General features: G+C 36.7%; 1 protein-coding gene across 2 annotated transcripts; it reads left to right on the top strand.

The window, feature by feature from the left end:
• The first annotated feature begins 16 nt into the window (after positions 1–16).
• Positions 17–19,529, top strand: LOC139954948 (receptor-type tyrosine-protein phosphatase epsilon-like). 2 transcript variants are annotated; one of them, XM_071954983.1, is made up of 21 exons: positions 17–143; positions 840–864; positions 1,272–1,318; positions 2,863–2,886; positions 4,784–4,805; positions 5,636–5,766; positions 6,204–6,291; positions 6,429–6,496; positions 6,690–6,729; positions 6,944–7,041; positions 7,672–7,797; positions 8,288–8,463; positions 12,287–12,422; positions 13,234–13,383; positions 13,806–13,908; positions 14,749–14,831; positions 15,325–15,447; positions 15,807–15,956; positions 16,226–16,377; positions 17,250–17,385; positions 18,149–19,529. In XM_071954983.1, the coding sequence occupies exons 8-21, from the start codon at positions 6,461–6,463 to the stop codon at positions 18,266–18,268; spliced, it is 1,629 nt and encodes a 542-aa protein (XP_071811084.1). In that variant the 5' UTR covers positions 17–143; positions 840–864; positions 1,272–1,318; positions 2,863–2,886; positions 4,784–4,805; positions 5,636–5,766; positions 6,204–6,291; positions 6,429–6,460; the 3' UTR covers positions 18,269–19,529. The 2 variants fall into 2 exon arrangements, with proteins under 2 accessions (XP_071811084.1, XP_071811075.1); XM_071954974.1 differs by lacking the exon at positions 2,863–2,886.
• Positions 19,530–20,401: the final 872 nt, after the last annotated feature.

Genomic DNA, 20,401 nt, shown 5'->3' with positions numbered 1-20,401 from the left:
CTATTTGATATTTGGTTATCGATTCATTGAAAACATTAATCCTAAGAATATTCGTGCGTGAACAATAATGTAACTCTCCATTTGCAGAAGAAGTTCCTGATCAAACTGAGGAGTTTGAGGGCACCTTAATAACTTCGGCAAATGTAAGTACTTTGGTAAAAACTCTCAACTTGGTAACTCAATTCATAGATTAACTTCCTTACGTAGTAAACGAAAGGAATACTTTATAGAGAATCCGTTTACTCTCTAGCCGAAGTTGAAAGGAAAGCTTTTAACAGAAAGTAAAGCTTAATGGTTAGCTAACCAAAAATGGATAGAAAGCCTTTATAAGTGTAAAGGTATCGTAGATTAAGCGCGAGTCTGACTCAAAATAAGTTACAATCTAAACAAGTTTGGTTATTTTTATATTCATACCTTATACCCCATATTCTTCTGTCAAAAGGTATAGCCATTACACACATATATATAAACGTGTAAAGGTAAGTGTGCCTGACGTTTCGAACCTATAGCAGGATCTTCTTCAGAGGCTGAATGACAAAATATCCAAATTATTATTTTTTTTATTGGTAATTCAGCCTCTGAAGAAGATCCTGCTAGGATCGAAACGTCATGCCAAGTTACTTTTACACGTTCTCTTACACAGGCTCTTTAGTGGATAAGAAGTTTGCTAACAGTTTTTTGTCTTAGTTTGATATATAGAAAAGATTAGAAGTTCAAATTGAAATGTTATTTCTCAAAACCAATTTGATGAAATATTTTGATACATACGGTGCGGGTTGCGTCCTTTTGAATACTTTAAGCAAGCTCTTAATAGGCATAACTGTTCTTTTTCCTTTCAGCATAACGATGAGACCGCAAATGGAGGTTGGTTTATATTTTAATCATACCATTTGTGCTGGCATTCATGCCCATTAACAAGGTTTAATTTCATACGCATTTCCTGATAAATAGTGTTTTTTTCCCCTAATTTGGTAAATCACCATACTTGGCGGATAGATAAATCCAATGATTTCAACTTTTTTTAAGTTTGTCACATTGAAATCTTGTAACCAATATAAAACCACATGTTGTGGGTGTTGTATACTCTGTTACCTGGTTACTACCTAACACAGAAGAATACCACTATGTGTGACAAATATAGTACTCCATTGTGTTATCATTTTACTACCTTTTATTCCATTGTATCATCAATTTTTACTACCGTAGTCAACTTTTGTATGAACGAATTTTATGAGATTCAAACTGATTTCGAATTTGTCATCTTTTCACAGGAACACCTTCAGGAAATGACGAAAACAAGCGGCTGTTATCAAATCAAGTAAGTGAAAAGTTACCCATATTCATAGATTTTGCTGTGCCACGGTTTATGGAAAGCATATACGGTTCAAAACTGCAATAAGAAAGGGGCCATGGCTTGATTATATTTTCTCTATGGTAACAAGATGGTGGGCTGAATGACAAAGGTATATGCATGCAACGCAGACCATACACGTAAAGTGTAAGTTAGACCCAAATATATATATCGAAGCAATCCGTGGTATACATATACTGAACACGTGCTACTATTAACATATATATCATAACACGGCATTATAATTTGTATGTAAATTATATGTAAATGGTATGTACTTCTTGCTGTGCCACGGCTTATTGCAAGCATGTAGTTCAAATATTACAATAAGAATGGGACCATGGCTTGATTATATTGTCTCCATGGTAACAAAATGGTGGGCTGAATGACAACGGTATATGCATGGCAACGCAGAACAAACACGTAAAGTGTAAGTTAGACCCAAATATATATATCGAAGCAATCCGTGGTATACATATACTGAACACGTGCTACTATTAACATGTATAGCATAACACGGCATTATAATTTGTATGTAAATTGTATGTAAATTATATGTACTTCTTGCTGTGCCACGGCTTATTGCAAGCATGTAGTTCAAATATTACAATAAGAATGGGACCATGGCTTGATTATATTGTCTCCATGGTAACAAAATGGTGGGCTGAATGACAACGGTATATGCATGGCAACGCAGAACAAACACGTAAAGTGTAAGTTAGACCCAGATATATAGTTAAACAATCCGTGGTATAGATATACTGAGACTCGTGCGACTATTAACATATATATCATAACACGGCATTATAATTTGCATTTATGTAAATTATATGTAAATCTTTCGTAAGGCAACATCGCATCATTATCTGGTGAATAGTGAATGTTAATTAGTCAATGTACTTGCTAAAGATATCGAATATACTCAACTCTTCATCTCTTTGTCGAGATTCATATAATTTATATAAATATTAATAACACACTGAAGTCACTGGACACATTGCCAGTAAGGCTATCAAAACACAGCAACATATATTTAAAACATTTCTAATAGTGTCGAAGTACCTGTCTTTCATGACATTAAATAAATTGTCGGAAATTCCATGAAACATATTTGTTCAAAGCTTAATATTAAAGAGGCGAATCTCTGTTAATATTTTTTGGAAATATAAACATATCAAATAAAGCTAACAGGTTAATTAAAATGAAGATGAGAATAAACCGATCTTCAAGTAGAAAACGATTTGAAAAACAAAAACTCTTTGTTTCATCTGATCCAGACTATCAAACTGATTCCAGTCCGATTCTCCGAAACAATAATATAATATTATATATATTAGGTAGTTTACACGACACATAGAAGAAATATCCACATCAAACTTTAATTAACAAATTAATTAACCTTTTACACAGCTCTTTATAGATACATTGTTTTCTTTTGGTTGTTAATTGAAACTTTTAGTATCCTTTACTTTCTAGTAAAAATTAGTTTGCTTTTATTTATTCTTTACTAGAATCGAAGTTATCATACTTATCAGGTCAGTTAATATATTTGACCTTTGACCCTACAACATGGCTGCCACAATCACTCATGAACATCCATGTCACCTGCGTATCTTTTAAATCTCTCTTCCAAAATACGTGTTTTTTCTTCTTTTTTTCTCTCTTTTTGCCAAAACAAAATGCATGGGATATAGGAATAATCTTACGTAGTTTCATTCAAAAACTTGCTTTTTAGATGATCATAAAATACGCTTTTCGTTTGGTGCAAACACTGTAATCAACTATAGAAAATGATTTGAAACAAAACATTTTAATGAATATGTTATTATGTACCATAAGATATTTAATCTTCCAGCTTTCAGCAACCTAAGTAAATTTGCCACTTTTGTAGAAGGGAGTCTATTGATATATTCAAGAAACATGACTTATCTCTCCAAATAATAATTACACTATTATGGACAACTTCAAGAAGATGCACTTTCATTCTTGAATATTATTTTACTCTGACCATAAAAACATCAGGATTATTGGTTACTTGGATATTTTTTTAATTGTTTACTCTACAAACTGTACCTGTGTTTACAAACATATCCTTACCCTCTCCCTATCCCCTATCACGTGGTCATAATCTCGTTCGTTATAAATGGTACAGTAAGGAGAATTCCTATACTTACAGTAAGCAGAATTCTTACTTACAGTAAGCAGAATTCTTACTTAGTTGTGTTACTACCAGTTACTATATACCTCGTTCTTATGCTTCAGTTTCTATATGCATGGAGTGTGATACTTGTGACACTTGTGATACATGTAACCTATATAATACATCAAGTAGGTCGTACTTTAATACAAACTATACTAGTGAACCTTAGTTAAATGAAATTGTAGGTATCTTTTCATCCAACAAAAGGGAAAGTAGTGATATGACAGCTACAAAGATGTACGTGTTTTCTTTATTTTCTTTCACAACCGCTTGTAGAATACCTCATGCGTGTCACTATCCATCATCACTGTTTACAGTCATTTAATCCGTGCGAATACAAACAGCACCATACTGTGGGTTATTAGGTTTATATAGTCTGAAAAAGTACCTTTTCTCTGCCTCATAGATACCATCTTGTTACCAACATGAGTATGTATCAAGGAACGCTAAACTTGCAGAAATCAAGTTGGACTTTTGTTTAGTATTATGGTCAAAGCTGTTATTTACTGCTAGTCATGGAAGCAATCAGAATTCGCCATTGTCTAATCGTGGCATTACTTGAAAGTTAAATTAATAATTCGTTCACTATTTGTAGTAATTCCATTGTTCATTGTCTCGTTTCATTACATGTCTTTGTTATTTCATTGTATTAGTTGTAATGGCAGGTATCATATTGCGCAAGACAGGCTTGTCCAATACGCAGACCATAACTAAAGGGTGAGGGTGAGGTTGAAGGACTACAATCCTGTCTTATCTTTGGGGCTCGAGAAATATAAGCAACTAGATGGTCCGATGACGTCATTGCCCTCGCGGCCCGATCAAGCTCTCGACGCGTCTGCCAATAATGACAAAAAATACATCATAAAAATGAAGTCGCGTGTTGAAGTTTAATGAATACTTTCAATCATTGCATCCTTGCCATGTGTCTGTCTCACGTTCAGTAACACGCGGCCTCTATTTCACAGAAAACTAGTGAATGTCGTGATTAAGGAATAGCAACGTAGAGCTAACTGTTTTAGTTACGCGCTGTGGCTTAATTAGATACATGTCTACGCTTCATTAATTAAACAAGCAGCAGTAAAGCGTGTACATTAAAATCAAACTAGATACATATTTGATGATAATATTCCGTTTTGATATGCTTTATTCATAGTTTATCACTTTGAAACTGAGTGTTCCTAGTCGAATTTTCACCTTGCTTATTACAATTCATTCATTCTTCCTTTCAACAGAATGTAGTACACAACTTTCAAGGTAATTTTGCACATCTTATTTTTAATCTCTACATTTAATCATTTAATTATTCAGTTGACCATGACTATTGTTCAATGCTGATTTACAATGCTCTCAACATGCTATCGCTATAGTGAACTGTATCTATAGGAAGATGTGCACTATATGCGTGTTCAGTTTAACCATTAATTAATAGGCCCATGTGGTTTAATAAAAGAGATGAGAGGGCGGTGATCAGTACGCAAAAATAAATTACCACTCATCGGTTGAAGCCGGCCGCCGGCCATATGCAAGCAAAACGAATAGTATTGATATTAAACGTGCAGTTTCTCGTAACCATTAAAAATGTGTATCCAAAAGAAATCCTGTCCGTTAATGGGAAAGACTGAGAGTGTCATAACCGGACGTCAAGAGGTGCCAATCTATCAAAAATTTGCTTCTCCAATTCCAAACCTTGGTTGGGCTTGTGTGAATACGGAGTCACTTTTAGGGCCCATTTCTATTACTGAGCCGGGCCCCCTTCTTTCTCCTTGCTACGCCTTTAGAAATGAACCCCCATTTACAATACCTATATTGATAATATTGGTGTTTATGTATTATGCTTGTTTTAAATATTTTTTTTATTTCTTCCAACTTTTTGAAATTTCTTTGAAATAATTTGTTCACGAGTGTAATTTTGATAACATTGCAAACATTGTTCTTATTTCATATCATTACGTTATTGTAGCACGTTATATATTTATGAAACGTTTTCAAAAGTACTCTCTGAGAGGCCCTGATCATCCATATTCATCTCATCGACTTTGAAGATTATTGATGTCCTTTAAGAATCACGTGTTTCTTCTTTGCAGACGCAGACCTTTCGTCGGCACCGTCCACTGACGATGGGGAGCAGAAGAGCGCCCCCATTCGAAAGGGTCAATTAGCCAATGTTGTCCAACAGCTTGCCTCTACCGAAGATGGATTCAAAAGTGAATACGATGTAAGTTTATCTATACAATGTTTGTAATCAGCGGCTTGCGCTGAGGGTGACATGCTACCCTCCCCCACCCGTCTCACATACGTCGTCAGTCGAGGAAAAACGTTCGGAGGACTTTTCAATATTGAAAAGGAAAGGCGTTTAGATCGAACTATAGACCTAATTCAGAAAGTCTAAATAAGTTTGAACTATCCTTTTTTTTCGTGAGGCGGACCACTTCCAGCCCCCCCCCCCCCCACACACACACACACATTCCCACCGCACACACGTCGTTGCCGTATTCATAGACCCCACAGTCACACCCATCATCCTTTAAAATTTGATCTGCCTAATGGGAAATGAATGGCATTGTAACGAAATCTACATATGGCCATTTATTCTACCGCGATTTTATTTTAACCGCTATGTAAACCAGTTTTTATTTTTAATCCTTTCTCCAGGAACTCAGAGGTAGAGAAACTGCCAAATACGAGTATTCACAAAATGAATCCAACAAACCGAAAAATAGATTCAAGAATATCTTGCCATGTAAGTATACAAATGATGTACTTTGTGTGATATGAATGTGGTGCTTGGAATTTTATATTATATATATATATATTTTATCTCATTTATATATGTTAATATATAAATGATCATTATATCATATATTCATTCCACAACAGATGATCATTCTCTGGTCGTTTTGACTGATGGGATGGGCAGCGATTATATCAATGCATCCTACATTACGGTAAATAACCATATCTATTTTTTTTCTTCAAAAATTTAAAATAAATGACCTCCATTGGAAGTAGGAATGCATTTTGTAGGGATAAAACTTCTATAAACGTTTGTTTCTCCATTTTCTTTTTCACTTGTAAAAACTGTGTTGTTCTAATCATGTTTAGTTATTTAATACATTTTTGGAAATTATTATTTTGCAGGGTTACAACGGCAGGAAGAGGGCATACATCGCTACACAAGGTAAGAGTTTATAGACCCATTTTATCTCTAGTCTTCCCTTTCTTTAAGAAACGATAATACGCCAGATTACATAAAAACGAGCTTGGATAATTAAAATAGATCAATAACAGAGACTAATTTCAGTTTTAAAGTTGATAATGATTCGAATAAACGCAGTCCTTAATTGAACATTTTTGCTCGTATTCAATCTTTTTCTAATAATTTTCAACTCAAGGACCCCTAGAGAGCACTATAGGAGATTTCTGGAGGATGATATGGCAGGAGGAGAGTACTGAGATAATAATGTTGGCAAACCTCATTGAAAATAAAAAGGTATGCAAAATTATTTTACTAAAAGCCCATAAAGTTCCTATGTGAGCCTTTATCATGGGCGCAGATCCTGGTGGGGACAGTGGGACGCGTCCCCACCAACTATTTCATACATGATATACCGTGTCCCCACCAATTTGTCTTGACCAAACGCTGCATTTCAAATTCCCCTGTTTTGAACTTTGGCGCAGTTTGATCCAGCATTGTGCAAATGGCATGCAGCAGTTCTCATTTTATTTTATTTATCCACAGTTGTTAAATATTGGACGGAAATCGCATTTTCGGCAGTCTATAATTTTATTTTCTGGGAGAGGACCCCAGACCCAACGTATACAAAAGTCTTCTTGTATTATTTGTCCCCTGATTTTTTTCTAAACTTCTAAGCCATGAGATCTAACATTTAAAGAGGTTTGGGAGCATCATTGGGTCTGGGAAGTGTTATTTCCGGCGATCTGGGAGGTATTATTGAACCCATGGTCGCGCTCCGCTTAGATAGTATCAGAGAACAGACACGCGTCCCACCATTATCCAAGACTGATCTGCGCCCATGGCCTTTATAATGGTTGCGTATTAAAAAACTGCCTGTCTGCAGCCATATATAGTGATATTGTATCTTTATTCTACGATCAATAGAAAAAATGTTCCAAGTACTGGCCGGATGAAACCAAGAAGGCACTCCATGGTACGATAACTGTACACAACGTTAAAGAATGTAAGGAGCCTTTACAATACACCGTGCGTCACTTTGAACTAACACAGGTTAGTATAGATGCACACAATTCTTTCTTGTTATATGCTATAGGCCTACATATCCATTCAATCTTCAACAAATGTATACCAAATCTCTAAGAACAGACTCTATCGTAGTTTTAATCACTAAACCAAACCGAAAAGTAAGGAGAGATAGGTAAATCTATAAACCATGGAACCACATGAAAATGAATTATATTTACTGAGGGACGAGGATTTTTACCAATCCACGGTCCACCATGCCATAACTGAGTAACATTTTGACTGCAAATAACACGGATAAAGTAATTTGGCCATAATCAGCTGATGTTTATAATACGTTTGATTTTACGGGGTCGAATATAATATTTCTGTCTGTTGTAACTGAGAGTTCCGAAAGATAACGAATCCTCTGTTTGTCATCTTTGAGTATAATTCTAATAAAATATATATATATATATATATATATATATATATATATATGTAATATATTATATATTACATTATTGCGTAATAACAGGAAGGAACTGAGGAGAAGAAACATGTCCGACAATATCATTACACAGCCTGGGGTGATATGTCTGACATAACCTCGGCCACACCCATCTGGGAAATCCTTAAACAGATGAGGCTGGAGAGGAAAAAATCTCTTGATGAAGAAATTGCTGACATAGCTCCAATTGTGGTCCACTGCAGGTATTGATATATTTTGATATTTAATATTATATTTTATATTGTTTATATATTATGATATGTAATATTATATTTATATATTATTTATATATTATGATATGTATATAATATTTGTGTGTTATTTATAAATTATGATATGTAATATTATATATATTATGATATTTAATATGATATGCATATTTTATTAATATATTATGATATGTAATATTACATTTATGTATTATTTATGTATTATGTTATATAACAGGCGCGTATCCAGGATTTTCTAACCCGGGGGGCGCGAATTACTATCTAAGCGGAGCGCCACCATCGGTTGGCGCGCAGCGTACAAGAAAATTTCTGGTTTTGATACCCCCCAGATCACCGGAAACGGCACTTCTCGGGCTTGAAATGACCAACCAGATGTACACTTTTTGCCTGAGAACCAAGTACTTCCTAATAGTTTTTTTTCCATCAATAACCTTTTTGAAGATTGTCAACCCGGCACACGTCATGCATCTCCTGTGGGTCTTTGCTTTTGTAGGTGATTCTACGTCGCGGCCCACAATACCCGTCAGCCCCACTTTTCAAGGTTTTAAGCCCCAAATTTGTTCAGAATTTGAAAATTCACATTTCTCGTGAATAAACTCACTTCAAAACATACCCATAATGTTGTACAAAATTTCATCTATGGACAACCAATATAGAAAAACTTCCTTGAACCCCTAACAGACCGGTCAAAATTGCACGAGTAGAGGGAAGTGTGATGCAGAATGTTGGTCAGAAATTTTCGAAAATTCCGACACAGTTAATTTATTGGTGTACAAATATTAAACCTCTTATAACGGCTATTATAAAACTTTGTTGAAGGAAATGAAAAAATAGCAGATATTTCCGAAACCGAACACTACACACATATTCGTAGGAGGCGCGGCGGCAGTGGCGGAGCTAGGGGTATTGGTCAGGAGGGGCGAGAATGGTCTGTAGGGGCGCTTTCGACACTATCTAAGCGGAGCGCCACCACTGGTTGGCGCGTAGCGCACAGACAATTTTTGAGTAAAGATACTCCCTAGATCGCCGGGAATGACCCTTTCAGGGCCTGGCTAATTTGCAGAAAAACGAAGAATAGGGTGTCATCGCCAAATTACACCAACAAAATGTGAGAAATGTCAATAAGTAGATGAGAGCGCAATAAAAAAGTCAATAATCTAGAATAAGTAAAAAGTGGTAAAGAGCTGAAAAAGGCGCCAGCAGTCCATTTGAGTCCGTCAGGGGGGGCATCCGCCCCCCTGACCGTATGGACGCTCCGCCACTGCGCGGCGGGGGTGCAGCCCCTAATTCGCCATTACTAATGTAAAAGAGAGTTTTGACATAATTGGACCTCCATGCTTTTTATACATCTACATGAGACATGTCGTTGTTTACATTAGCATCCCGCGGTATACTGCGCAATTTGAACGGACCGTACGGTACATGATGGCATGCGATGTAATAACCGATGCTTGCTTATATGATATTGACATTGACACGTTGAACGCGCGCGAAAATTTTTGGTTATTGTTTTAGGCAAGTCGGACAGTTTAGAGGATTTTCATCCTGGAACGCCGTTTTCATGCTCACTGATATGATGTGATATCTGCTGTTTGCATTACAAATTCGAACAGGCGCGTAGCGAGGAATTTGCCAAGGGAGGGGCGAAGCCTATAGGCAAATTATCTAAGCGTAGCGCCACCATAGGTTGGCGCGAAGCGTACAAGAAAATTTTGGCCGAAAATGCCTCCCAGCAGGCGCGGCGGAACGGAAAAATTATTGGGGGGGGCTAATGTGTGGAGACTATCTAAGCGGAGCGCCACCATCGGTTGGCGCGGAGCGTACAAGAAAATTTTGGGTTTTTTCAAACCCCCCGATGGCCGGAAACGGCACTTCCCGAGTGTTTTATGCTGCGAATACCTGGCCCTAAAATATGGGTCTCAAGCCTGCAATTTCTCAGATTGCACGTAAGGTCTGTAAAAACATTGTAATTTGTATATTCGATGGTGTTTTAAGAGAGTAGCTATTACTCGTAGTGTACTCGCAAAGACGTTTTTGAGTGTAGTAAGGGCAGTGGCGGGGCTAGGGGTATTGGTCGGTGGGGCAAGAATGGTCTGTAGGGGCGCTTTCGACACTATCTAAGCGGAGCGCCACCACAGGTTGGCGAGGAGCGTACAGAAAATTTTTTGAGTAAAGATACTCCCGAGATTGCAGGAAATGACCCTTTCCGGGCCTTGCTAATTTGCATATAAACGGAGAATAAATAGGTGTCGTCGCCATTTTGTCGGAAAATACACCGACAGAATATGACAAATGTCAATAGGTATATGAGAGCGCAATAAAATAGTCAAAAATCGCGAATAAGTAAAAAGTAGTGAAAAGCTGAAGAGGGCGCCAGCAGTCCATTTGAGTCCGTCAGGGGGGGGGGGGGGAATCCGCCCCTGACTGTATATATGGACGCTCGATCCGCCACTAAGTAAGGGGATGTTGGAGAACTGGCTGAAATGAGGCAAGTCATTGGCCTAAGACGAAGTTGTGTTACGCTTACCGGTACTCACACTCACTGCTTCCACTTTTCACGGGGCGTGAAGACGCGGTTGGGATGACAATGTGGTCTATAGCCAAGGGACGGGCCGAGGGTCCCCCAGCAATTACTAAAATTATTACACCTATAGAGTATACGTGTGCATCGGACAGATCGACAAGTATGCATTGAAAAATGGGCAGATGTACGTTTCGGAGCCTTGGTAAATATTGGGGGGGCTAATCAAGCATTTGCCCCCTCAACTTTTTTATTGGGGGGCTGAGCCCCCCCAAGCCCCCCCGGTTCCGCCGCCACTGCCTCCCAGATCGCTGGAAATGGCACTACCCAGGACCATTTGTTAGCGCGAAGCGTACAAGCAAATTTTGGCCGAAAATGTCTCCCAGATCCCCGGAAATGACACTTCTCAGGCCTTGTAAGTTGCATCTAAGCACTTTCTATTTTGAAATTACTTAGCGATATCATTTTTAAAAAATGCTGAATGGGGGGGGGGCGGTCGCCCCCATCCCAAAATGCGTCATGTTCCCCGACGACACGGTCGAGTTCGAGACCAGCCACAGTTGGTTTCATAGCACAATTCTACACACGCGTTATGATAGACCATATATAGTATATATATAGATCATTAGTGAGAGAGGAAAATGGAAACGTCAAAAAAATGGAGTTGTCGGTGTAAGGGGTAGGGTGAGGCACACTTTTACGAAATCATTGATCCGTCACTGGCTACCCTTCAGCGCTGTAATGATGTCACTGTTCCTCTTTCTCTTCCCGGTGTCTTCGCGTTTTTCTTTTACTCCCTCCTTTTCTCCTTCTTCTCTCTTTCTTCTTTTTCTTTTCCCTTCCTTCCTCTCCTCCTCCTCTTTTTCCCCTCTTTTTTCCCTTTTTCTTCTCTTTTTTTTCTCTCCTCTTTTTCTTACCCGGGGGGCGCGCGCCCCCAACGCCCCCCCTGGATACGCACCTGTATAATACTATATTTATATATAATTGATATATTATGGTATGATATACTATGCTTCTTCTTCATCGTTTCTTTCTCTGTTCTTGTGTATTATACATCGACATATCTACACATAACATAACCTCTTCACTTAGGCCGTTATGTACATACCCTAAAGTATAATCATATTATCATACAATGTATGTGCTCGTGTGTATGATACATGTACATATCTGCACATAACATAACCTTTTCACTTGACTCTGAGATATAATTGTCTTATAATTTGAGCCTGAATATCCAAACAATGGTTTGTCCATTGTTCTCCATTGTTCCAGTGCAGGGTGTGGTCGTACCGGAACAGTCATCACACTAGACGTCATGAGGCAAATGATGAAACGAGATAAACAGGTCGATATCTTCAACTTTATCAATCAGATGAGAACAGAGAGAATGGTCACAGTACAAGTGGTGGTGAGTATAGGCAGCGACATAACTAGTTACATCGTGCATTATATGTCATTTCTATGTAATATTTAATTGGGTCAATGTAGTAACCGATATAATTAGCAGCGAGCCGACTGTTATCTGAACAAGGGGCACGTATACGGTCAATGCGTCCCCTCCACCAGCGGTTCAGGCAGCAATGACAAAAAGTGGTGGGACTCACTAAAACGTGTTGAGATCTTAATATAATACACACAGTAAGTGGACAAATCTTGTACGCAATCGTATTATAAATTTAATATTTGGTTTACAGGCTGGAAAAGCTAGTGGTCTCTTCCACTCACCCCCCCCCCACCCCCTCCTCCTTTCTTCATTGTTCTGGGCCCTTCGGTTCTGCCCGATTTTCCGACCGTTCAGAATGACCTGCATACAATTATTAATAAGTGCTTATACCTCATTTGTCGAAATATCTAACGTATATCAATTAGAGGTGGAATGACAATATATTCATATTCACAACATATGAATCACAATATATGTCTTAATTCAAATGCCACCGTCTCACCCCCCCCCCTCCCTCCCACCCTCACTCACTCACTCGTTTGTGTGTTGTGGAAGGTTGGGTCCCCGAAAAAAGTCAGCCTAGATTTCAGGCAAAGTGGAAATAGTTTATACAATTTTAATTATTTTTTTTCCATAGGATTACAGGGCTATTATTTCCCCCTTTTTCATTATAATAAGTATCGTATATATTTCAGTCATGTCTTAATAGCTGTCGCCGTCTATATAAGCTGGTCTTAAGCCATTACATGATTTTCTCTCCTTTTTGCACGTCCAGACACAGTATCGGTTCGTTTACGAATCTTTACTGATATACATGCGACTGAAGAGGACTAATTTCCCGCGAAACAAATTTGTTGAGAAACTTGGAGTTTGGAGTTCCCCTGGAGAAGACAATAGCATGTCAGCTTTGCAAAAACAGTTTCAGGTAGCTCAAATAACTGTCTACAATCATAGAACAAAATTGATCTGCTTCATATTACGTAATCTGTAGTTTAACCTCATGGACTTCACGGAATCAAAATATCAGTACAGTATGTCAGGCAAAATATCAACCTGTTACATACAATTTAACATTTTCCAATATTAGAAAAGCAATAATGAGCTCAAAGCTCAAATAACTGACTAAGATCATAGAACAGAATTGTTCTGCTTTATATTACGTAATCTAGTTTAACGTCATTGACATCACGCAATGAAAATACCGGTACCGTATGCCAGGCAAAATATTAACATGTTACATAAAATTTAAGATTTACCAATAAAGAAAAACAACGATATGTTGTGTTGAGAAATTAGCATATCCAGAAATTTACCATATTAAATTACTACCTTTTTTTAATCATTTAGTTGTTGGAGTTTTTGCACCCGGAACTTCAGGATACTAAAGAGACCAAAGCTGGACTACAACCAGAAAACAAGAACAAAAACCGAGATATGGGAATCATACCAGGTAAGAGGAACTAAAAGCTAGGCTGAGGTTAAGGTTGTATCTAATCATGTCTCATGGTACCGTATTTGACTATTAAAAAAAGAAAAGATACAGCTAATTAGCGTGTTATTAACTTAATTTAGTCTAATAACCGAAACATTTGTAACGAAATTCTCATTGCCTATATCAAACCAGTCCAACTTTATGCCAGCTTCAACGATGCTAGTGCGATTTTGTTGTATGACGTAGAGTAAGATATTAACTATGCTGGTCTTCCCTTACATAATGAAGAATCAGGCGTGGATTCTGGGAGGGTAAGGGTGAACGCCTTTAAGTTTTGCTTAACACAAACATTCAAAAGTAGGGTTCTTTTGCGTACTTGATAATATCCGCACCTGAGTATGGTAACCCTATATTGTAGCAAAATTCTGTCAAAAATAAATATGCATCCCAGATAACCATATCATATTTGCTATCGTGTTTATTTCTTATGACAACATATAATATTTGATATGCTACTAGCAATTAAGCCCTACGAGGACAGTAGTTACCTATGAGGACATGAACAAAACTTCTCAAATATAGCGTGGACATTGGCTCAGATTGGTAACAAGATTTTCAATTTCTAGTTGCAGGAAGTAACTTTTTTTCCTCGGGATAAATACGCTTGATATATGGACTTCTGTGGCCAAGTTCGGTTTTATCATTCCGGGGTCACGCATTTTAAATTCAAAACTAAACCTGCTTACATCCTGTCTTTTAAATCCTCTTGTTTTTTTTTCAAGAATAACATATAATTGTTGTAAGTCCACACAGTTACTAGTAATCGTAAAGATATTATTTGATATTTTTTCCATTTAGATGATATCAACAGACCATTACTACAAACCAGAGTCGAGGACGATGAGACATCCACGAACTACATCAATGCATGTTTCTTTAATGTAAGAAACATTTATACCGAAAAATTTCACAATTAAGATAACGCAGTTTCCAGACTGTTTTTTGCTTCAATTGCTATAACTTGATAGACACGTTAAACCAAAACAGGGTCGGGGAGACACAGTTTATAGCTCACCTCTCGTCCCCGTCATTTTCAAGCTGTTTCAAGCGTTTTCAACCATATACTGTTAAATACGAATAAAATATACTTTGATGACGCGAAAGTAGTAGACCGATTGAGGCGCAGTGGCAACAACATGTAAATATTTTCGAAGGTTTTGTAGATGGAAAAAGTGCCTGATTTTGGTGAACACTGGAAACAGACGAGCGAATTAAATACGAGATCATATTTATCCCTTGTATAGTCCATGAGATAAGTAGATAAGTATATCATTCATGGTTTAACATACATATTTTATTATGAATGGGATTTACAAATTATGTAATTTATTAAAAATATAATTAATGTGTCATTTATTTTAATCATCATGAAAGGGTTACACCAAGAGAAGTCTCTTCATGGCAACCCAAGCGCCAATGGAGAGTACATATACGGACTTCTGGCGGATGTTGTTTGATTATAAGGCAGAAACAGTGGTTGCATTTCACGGAAGTGACGTAAGAACTAATTAACATATTCAAATCATATTTCATATTCTTCTTTCCTTTGTAACATTTCAGCTAATATTTTCAAGCATTTAGTATTGATTTCATATTCGGCAAATACAAAACAATAATCAATATTGTTGGTACATTAAAATTACATACATGTACAAAGGTTTCGACTAAATATTTTATTTTTCTCCACGCGATTTGATATTTTCATGGAGAAAACTGGAACGGATATTTGTACTTCGTAACCTTGGTTTCAGTGTTTTAGGAACAAAATTAGAATACAAACCCATTGATGTATCTTGAAATCTCACTGAACGCATTCGTTCGCTTTATTTTGGTATTTTGTTTTTTTTTCAATACAGAGGACTGTTTATCCCAATTACTGGCCATCTGATAGCGCTGAACTTGGACCTTTCGCAATCGAAAATAAAGGAGAAGAAAAAGTGACCGACTATTTAACCATTCGAGATTTTGAATTAAAAAAGGTTACCAAAGGGTCGGAGAAAAACACGGTAATTTGCATTCTCTTTACATATTGCCTTTGGATTCCCGAGTATATGTTTATCGTTGATGATTTTCGTCCCAATTTATTGCTTAAAACAGACTTTAATTAAATATAAATTTCCTTCTTTTATTTGATGAGTACCTTTGTTTTGTGATTCAGTCTCTTCTTCGTATATAACGTTTATAATGTAAGTTAAATTTTATGAATATTTTATGAGTACTTCCTGCATAAATGAAATACTGAAACAACCCCGGTTTGATCTTTTTATTTCTGCAGAAGAATGTCAGAAATATTCGTCAATTCTGCATCAATAACTTTGGAGATCTGGAGGGAGATCAGCAATCAGCTCTTCTGATTGACTTAATAACTCAACGTATTAATCCAAGGCAAGCGGAAAACAACAACGCCAGGATGGCGGTGCATTGCGAGTAAGTATATATAGCTTGTGATAGTCAAAACACGGTAAAACGGTGTAAACAAACATGGTCTATTCTCTTCTTTTATAGAATGTTTCAGAGGTAAATTTATCTTTGTCATGTAACAGATTATGTACGTGTAGTGATATCATAGATGCACAACTATGAAAAGATGTTGTTGTTGCATTTTTTGTGATTCAGAATAAGAATTTCCAAGTCCTCAGACGTCATTTGAAAAAAAATCCACCACGTCCATAAAAGAATTCTATTGTTAAGGGATATTGCTAAGGTCAGGAAATATGGATTCGAACAATGGTAAAAATAATGGTGTCCTCAGCGTGAATATTAGATACCCTTGCTTGTTGGTATGTTGGGTGCACTTGTTTTGTATTCTGACTGATGTCTTGAATAAAGGAACATTAAGTTCTCAGATGTCAGTTCAAAAGAATTACCACTTCCTCAGAGGAATTCTATTGTTCAGTGATACTGACAAGGTTAGGGTACATGGATTTGAACAATGGGAAAGACAATGGTGTCCTCAGTCAGATTGTAAAGTACACATGTGTGCGTGGTTGTGTACAAGTTAGGTGACTGTGTGTGTGTGTTTGTATATGTGCATCAATGATAACAAACCTGCTAGATTGACGATCAAATGTGGTAAAAAAAAACTTAAACATAAAATGACCATGTGATGAAAATACCTTGTACTGAAGCTTTTTTCTGGAATTTTATTTTGGCTCCTTCCTTCGAAAACAAAAATGACCTATCTCTAAAACAATAGGGTTATTTGTTTTATTATGATTCGCGTCATTTCACCAATTCTTGACAATGATTACATATATCTATGATTACATATCTATGATTACATATTTATATCTACACAGGTTCGGTGTCGGTCTTTCTGCGATTTTCATCGCTCTCTACGTAGCTATTGACATGCTGGGATTAGAAAACCAAGTTGATGTATTCACCATTGTTAAGCAAATGCGTATGTGGAGGCACAACATGTTAGACACATTCGTAAGTCTTCTTGGAATTATCTTTTTCTTTATTTTCCATTCATTCCCAATTTCCTATTCCAATCATCCTTATTGAAACAAAGCCTTTCGGTGTCCTGTGGCATTAATCCCCTCGTCTAAATTACCCTCCATTCCAAGGTGCCGCCACCATCCCCAGCACCCTCCTTTACCATTCCGTAATTCTGCTTTTGGTAACGTTACGACAAGCATTATTCCGTTTCAGTTAAACACTTTATTAAATACCTGAATTTCTATTTGAACCCATCCCTATCGCATTCCGGTTGCATCGAATTGGGTTGGGATCTCCTGTAATTGTTATAAAGAGGGATCAACATTTACTGAGGATGGGTATAGATTAGTCGGTAGATTACAGAGATTAGTCTTGTAACCTTGACAACATGAAGTCACTGCATGATGGTTTAAACCGCGTTCTTGGAACCTTGACAACATGAAGTCACTGATGGTTTAAAGCACGTTCTTGGAACCTTGACAACATGAAGTCACTGATGGTTTAAACCACGTTCTAGTCAATCATTTCTTTGCTCCTGCACAATTGGTTCATAATTCCACAGGTGCTTTTTCTTTCTCTTCGTTTGTTCCAGGGTTTACTTATACTTAAACGATTAGTGTTAACTATAGAATACTTACTTGAATATACAGTGATTTGGTTTACTCGTTGAAACTAGAACTAAGGCTTTTGTATATCTTTGCAATTTAAGCTATAAATGTGTTTTTGTTTTGATTTTGTCTCTTCGATGTTCTAGGATAAATACCAGCAGATTAATGAAGCAGTGAAGTATTATATCGAAAATCCGCCACCGGTCCCAGGAGGGGAAAGCTCTGACGAAGATGCAGACCAATCAATTTATGTCAACATGACATGAATATTCATATCACATTGGGGGGGGGGGTATTCTAGAACGGAGCAGAAGAGTGAGACTTTTGATGAAGAACTCAGAGAATGGTGGCGACGAAGAGTATTTCATACTTTTCACGGCTACGAAATGTATAACAGCTAGTATCTTCAAGTTCAATAATATACTAGAATTCATTTATGATATCAGCAATCCCAAAGGTCTTTCTACAATTGGACCCAAATCGTAGTAAGCCAAAAATTGCTCGAAGTAATCAAAATTATTCTGGACATGCGTGAAGGTACCGACTCTCGAATTTATGCAACACACAATGAGGAGTGTTCTATCTGCCAATTCAAGAGTGTATATAGTAAGTACATGCTTGTCGAACCATGACCACAATTTGCCTTTCAAAATTTAATCTTTTTTATCTCATCAAATTATTCTTATTTTTCTCTTAAATTTGTCGTCTTGTACTGACATTGTTGCAAGATGATTTTTGGTGTTCAGATTTATTAAATTTTCTTGATTAAAATGCTCTGGGACTGACCGCGGGTGTTGGGTATCGGAAGGAATTACGTCATAAAATTAATTTCCATATATTATGTATAACAAAAGCAACTGCCATCAGGCCATGTCCATCTCTAAAACTTAAACGATATATTTATATTTATATATATAATATATGAGTATATATAGGTAGTAAGTTCAAAGAGTGTCATATTAGGTATGTGCAGTAGTGTCGATTGATGGCCTGTTGTCATTCCATCTTGTGTAGTATCTCTAAAATTTACTTTCATAGGAACATGATCCATTCTACAGAGATATGCCTAATCCAATTAGATGTTTAACACCTGACTATATATCCTCTTACGTCATACCTTAGCTAGCACTAAAGTAACCAACCACATTGGTTGAAATATACAGCCACGAAGTCTTTTCCCTGGAGCAAAATATCGTCTAGGCTAAACAGATATCAAACTTCTGTACCCATGAGGTTCTTCAAATGCACCAACGCTCTCACTTAGCTAAACCCTAGAACCATGGAATCATGGGTATGGTTTTCATATATTCCATTTAATTATTAATTTTATTGACGAGGAAAAATCAAACCAGCTGCAATTTTAACAAATTTCATTGACGAGTTACTGTATTAGTTTGTTCATCGTCGACAAATTTTGAATAATCCATTCTTGTCTTATTCAGTACTATTTACACAGGACAATTTATGTTTATTTTATAATCCATTCTCTTTGCCAGAAATAAAGTTAATAAAAGCTTTAACATAAAATTATTAAGACTCCATGCTCACATTTTCTTAAAAAGAAAGAAATTTATTTGTTGATTCAAGATTTTGAGCATTTGCCAGTTGTCACATGTTAGCCGATCACGCCGTTAGCGAACAGCATAATACATCAAATAATCTCGTAATTCGAAACAAGTATAAAACAAAATATGACCTCTTGTGAAAGGTGATCTTTTCTCTCCTCGTTATTTTACATTCAACGAAGAGGTCCTGCTCTCCCCCCCCCCACACCCTCACCCAACCAATAAAAGAGCTATCAATAATCGACAAACTAATCGATGTTCATTTCACAGTTTGTCAAAGCACCTGTGAGTATAAATTAAAGTACTTCCAATCAAGTCACAGCATACTGAAATGAAGAGATTTAATTGAACAGTTCAAAATACACTGTACTTTATTGTGAGTTGTGATTGACATTACAGAGTTAGTGAACACTCCACAAATTCAGCAAATTTACGCACTTTATTGCAAATGATAAACAGGAGCAAAAATTGCCAAAAACTTTTAATTTTACTTGTTCACTCTACATGCAATATTACTGTATTCCATGATATGATGGGCTACATGGCTCAAAGGTATCTAAGCATCAGTACTTAAAGCATTTCAACTTCATATTTTAAAGGTAAAGCCATGACTTTCTTTCTTCTTCTCTGTTGTTGAAATGTTACAACTGTATTTGACATCTGGCAACAACATATTGAAAGTGCCTTTGGATTATTTCTTTGAGTTTAAAAAGGTACAAATCATTTATCCAAAGATGAAAATTCTATTCTTACAAAAACTCATAATTTTAAAGAAGCCTATGTTTCAGAGAACAATATCTGTAATAAGTTCCAAGTATATCTTCTTGCGGTGAT

Source organism: Apostichopus japonicus, chromosome 2, assembly GCF_037975245.1.
Source record: "Apostichopus japonicus isolate 1M-3 chromosome 2, ASM3797524v1, whole genome shotgun sequence".
Lineage (NCBI taxonomy): Eukaryota > Metazoa > Echinodermata > Holothuroidea > Aspidochirotida > Stichopodidae > Apostichopus > Apostichopus japonicus.
This window is presented reverse-complemented; position numbering and strand designations above follow the sequence as displayed.

Coding starts and splice junctions, on each gene's coding strand:
- LOC139954948 (XM_071954974.1), top strand. CDS start 6,461: ATGGGCAGCGATTATATCAATGCATCCTACATTACG. Junction 8,464..12,286: donor CCAATTGTGGTCCACTGCAG/GTATTGATATAT, acceptor CCATTGTTCCAG/TGCAGGGTGTGGTCGTACCG. Junction 15,448..15,806: donor TTGCATTTCACGGAAGTGAC/GTAAGAACTAAT, acceptor TTTTCAATACAG/AGGACTGTTTATCCCAATTA.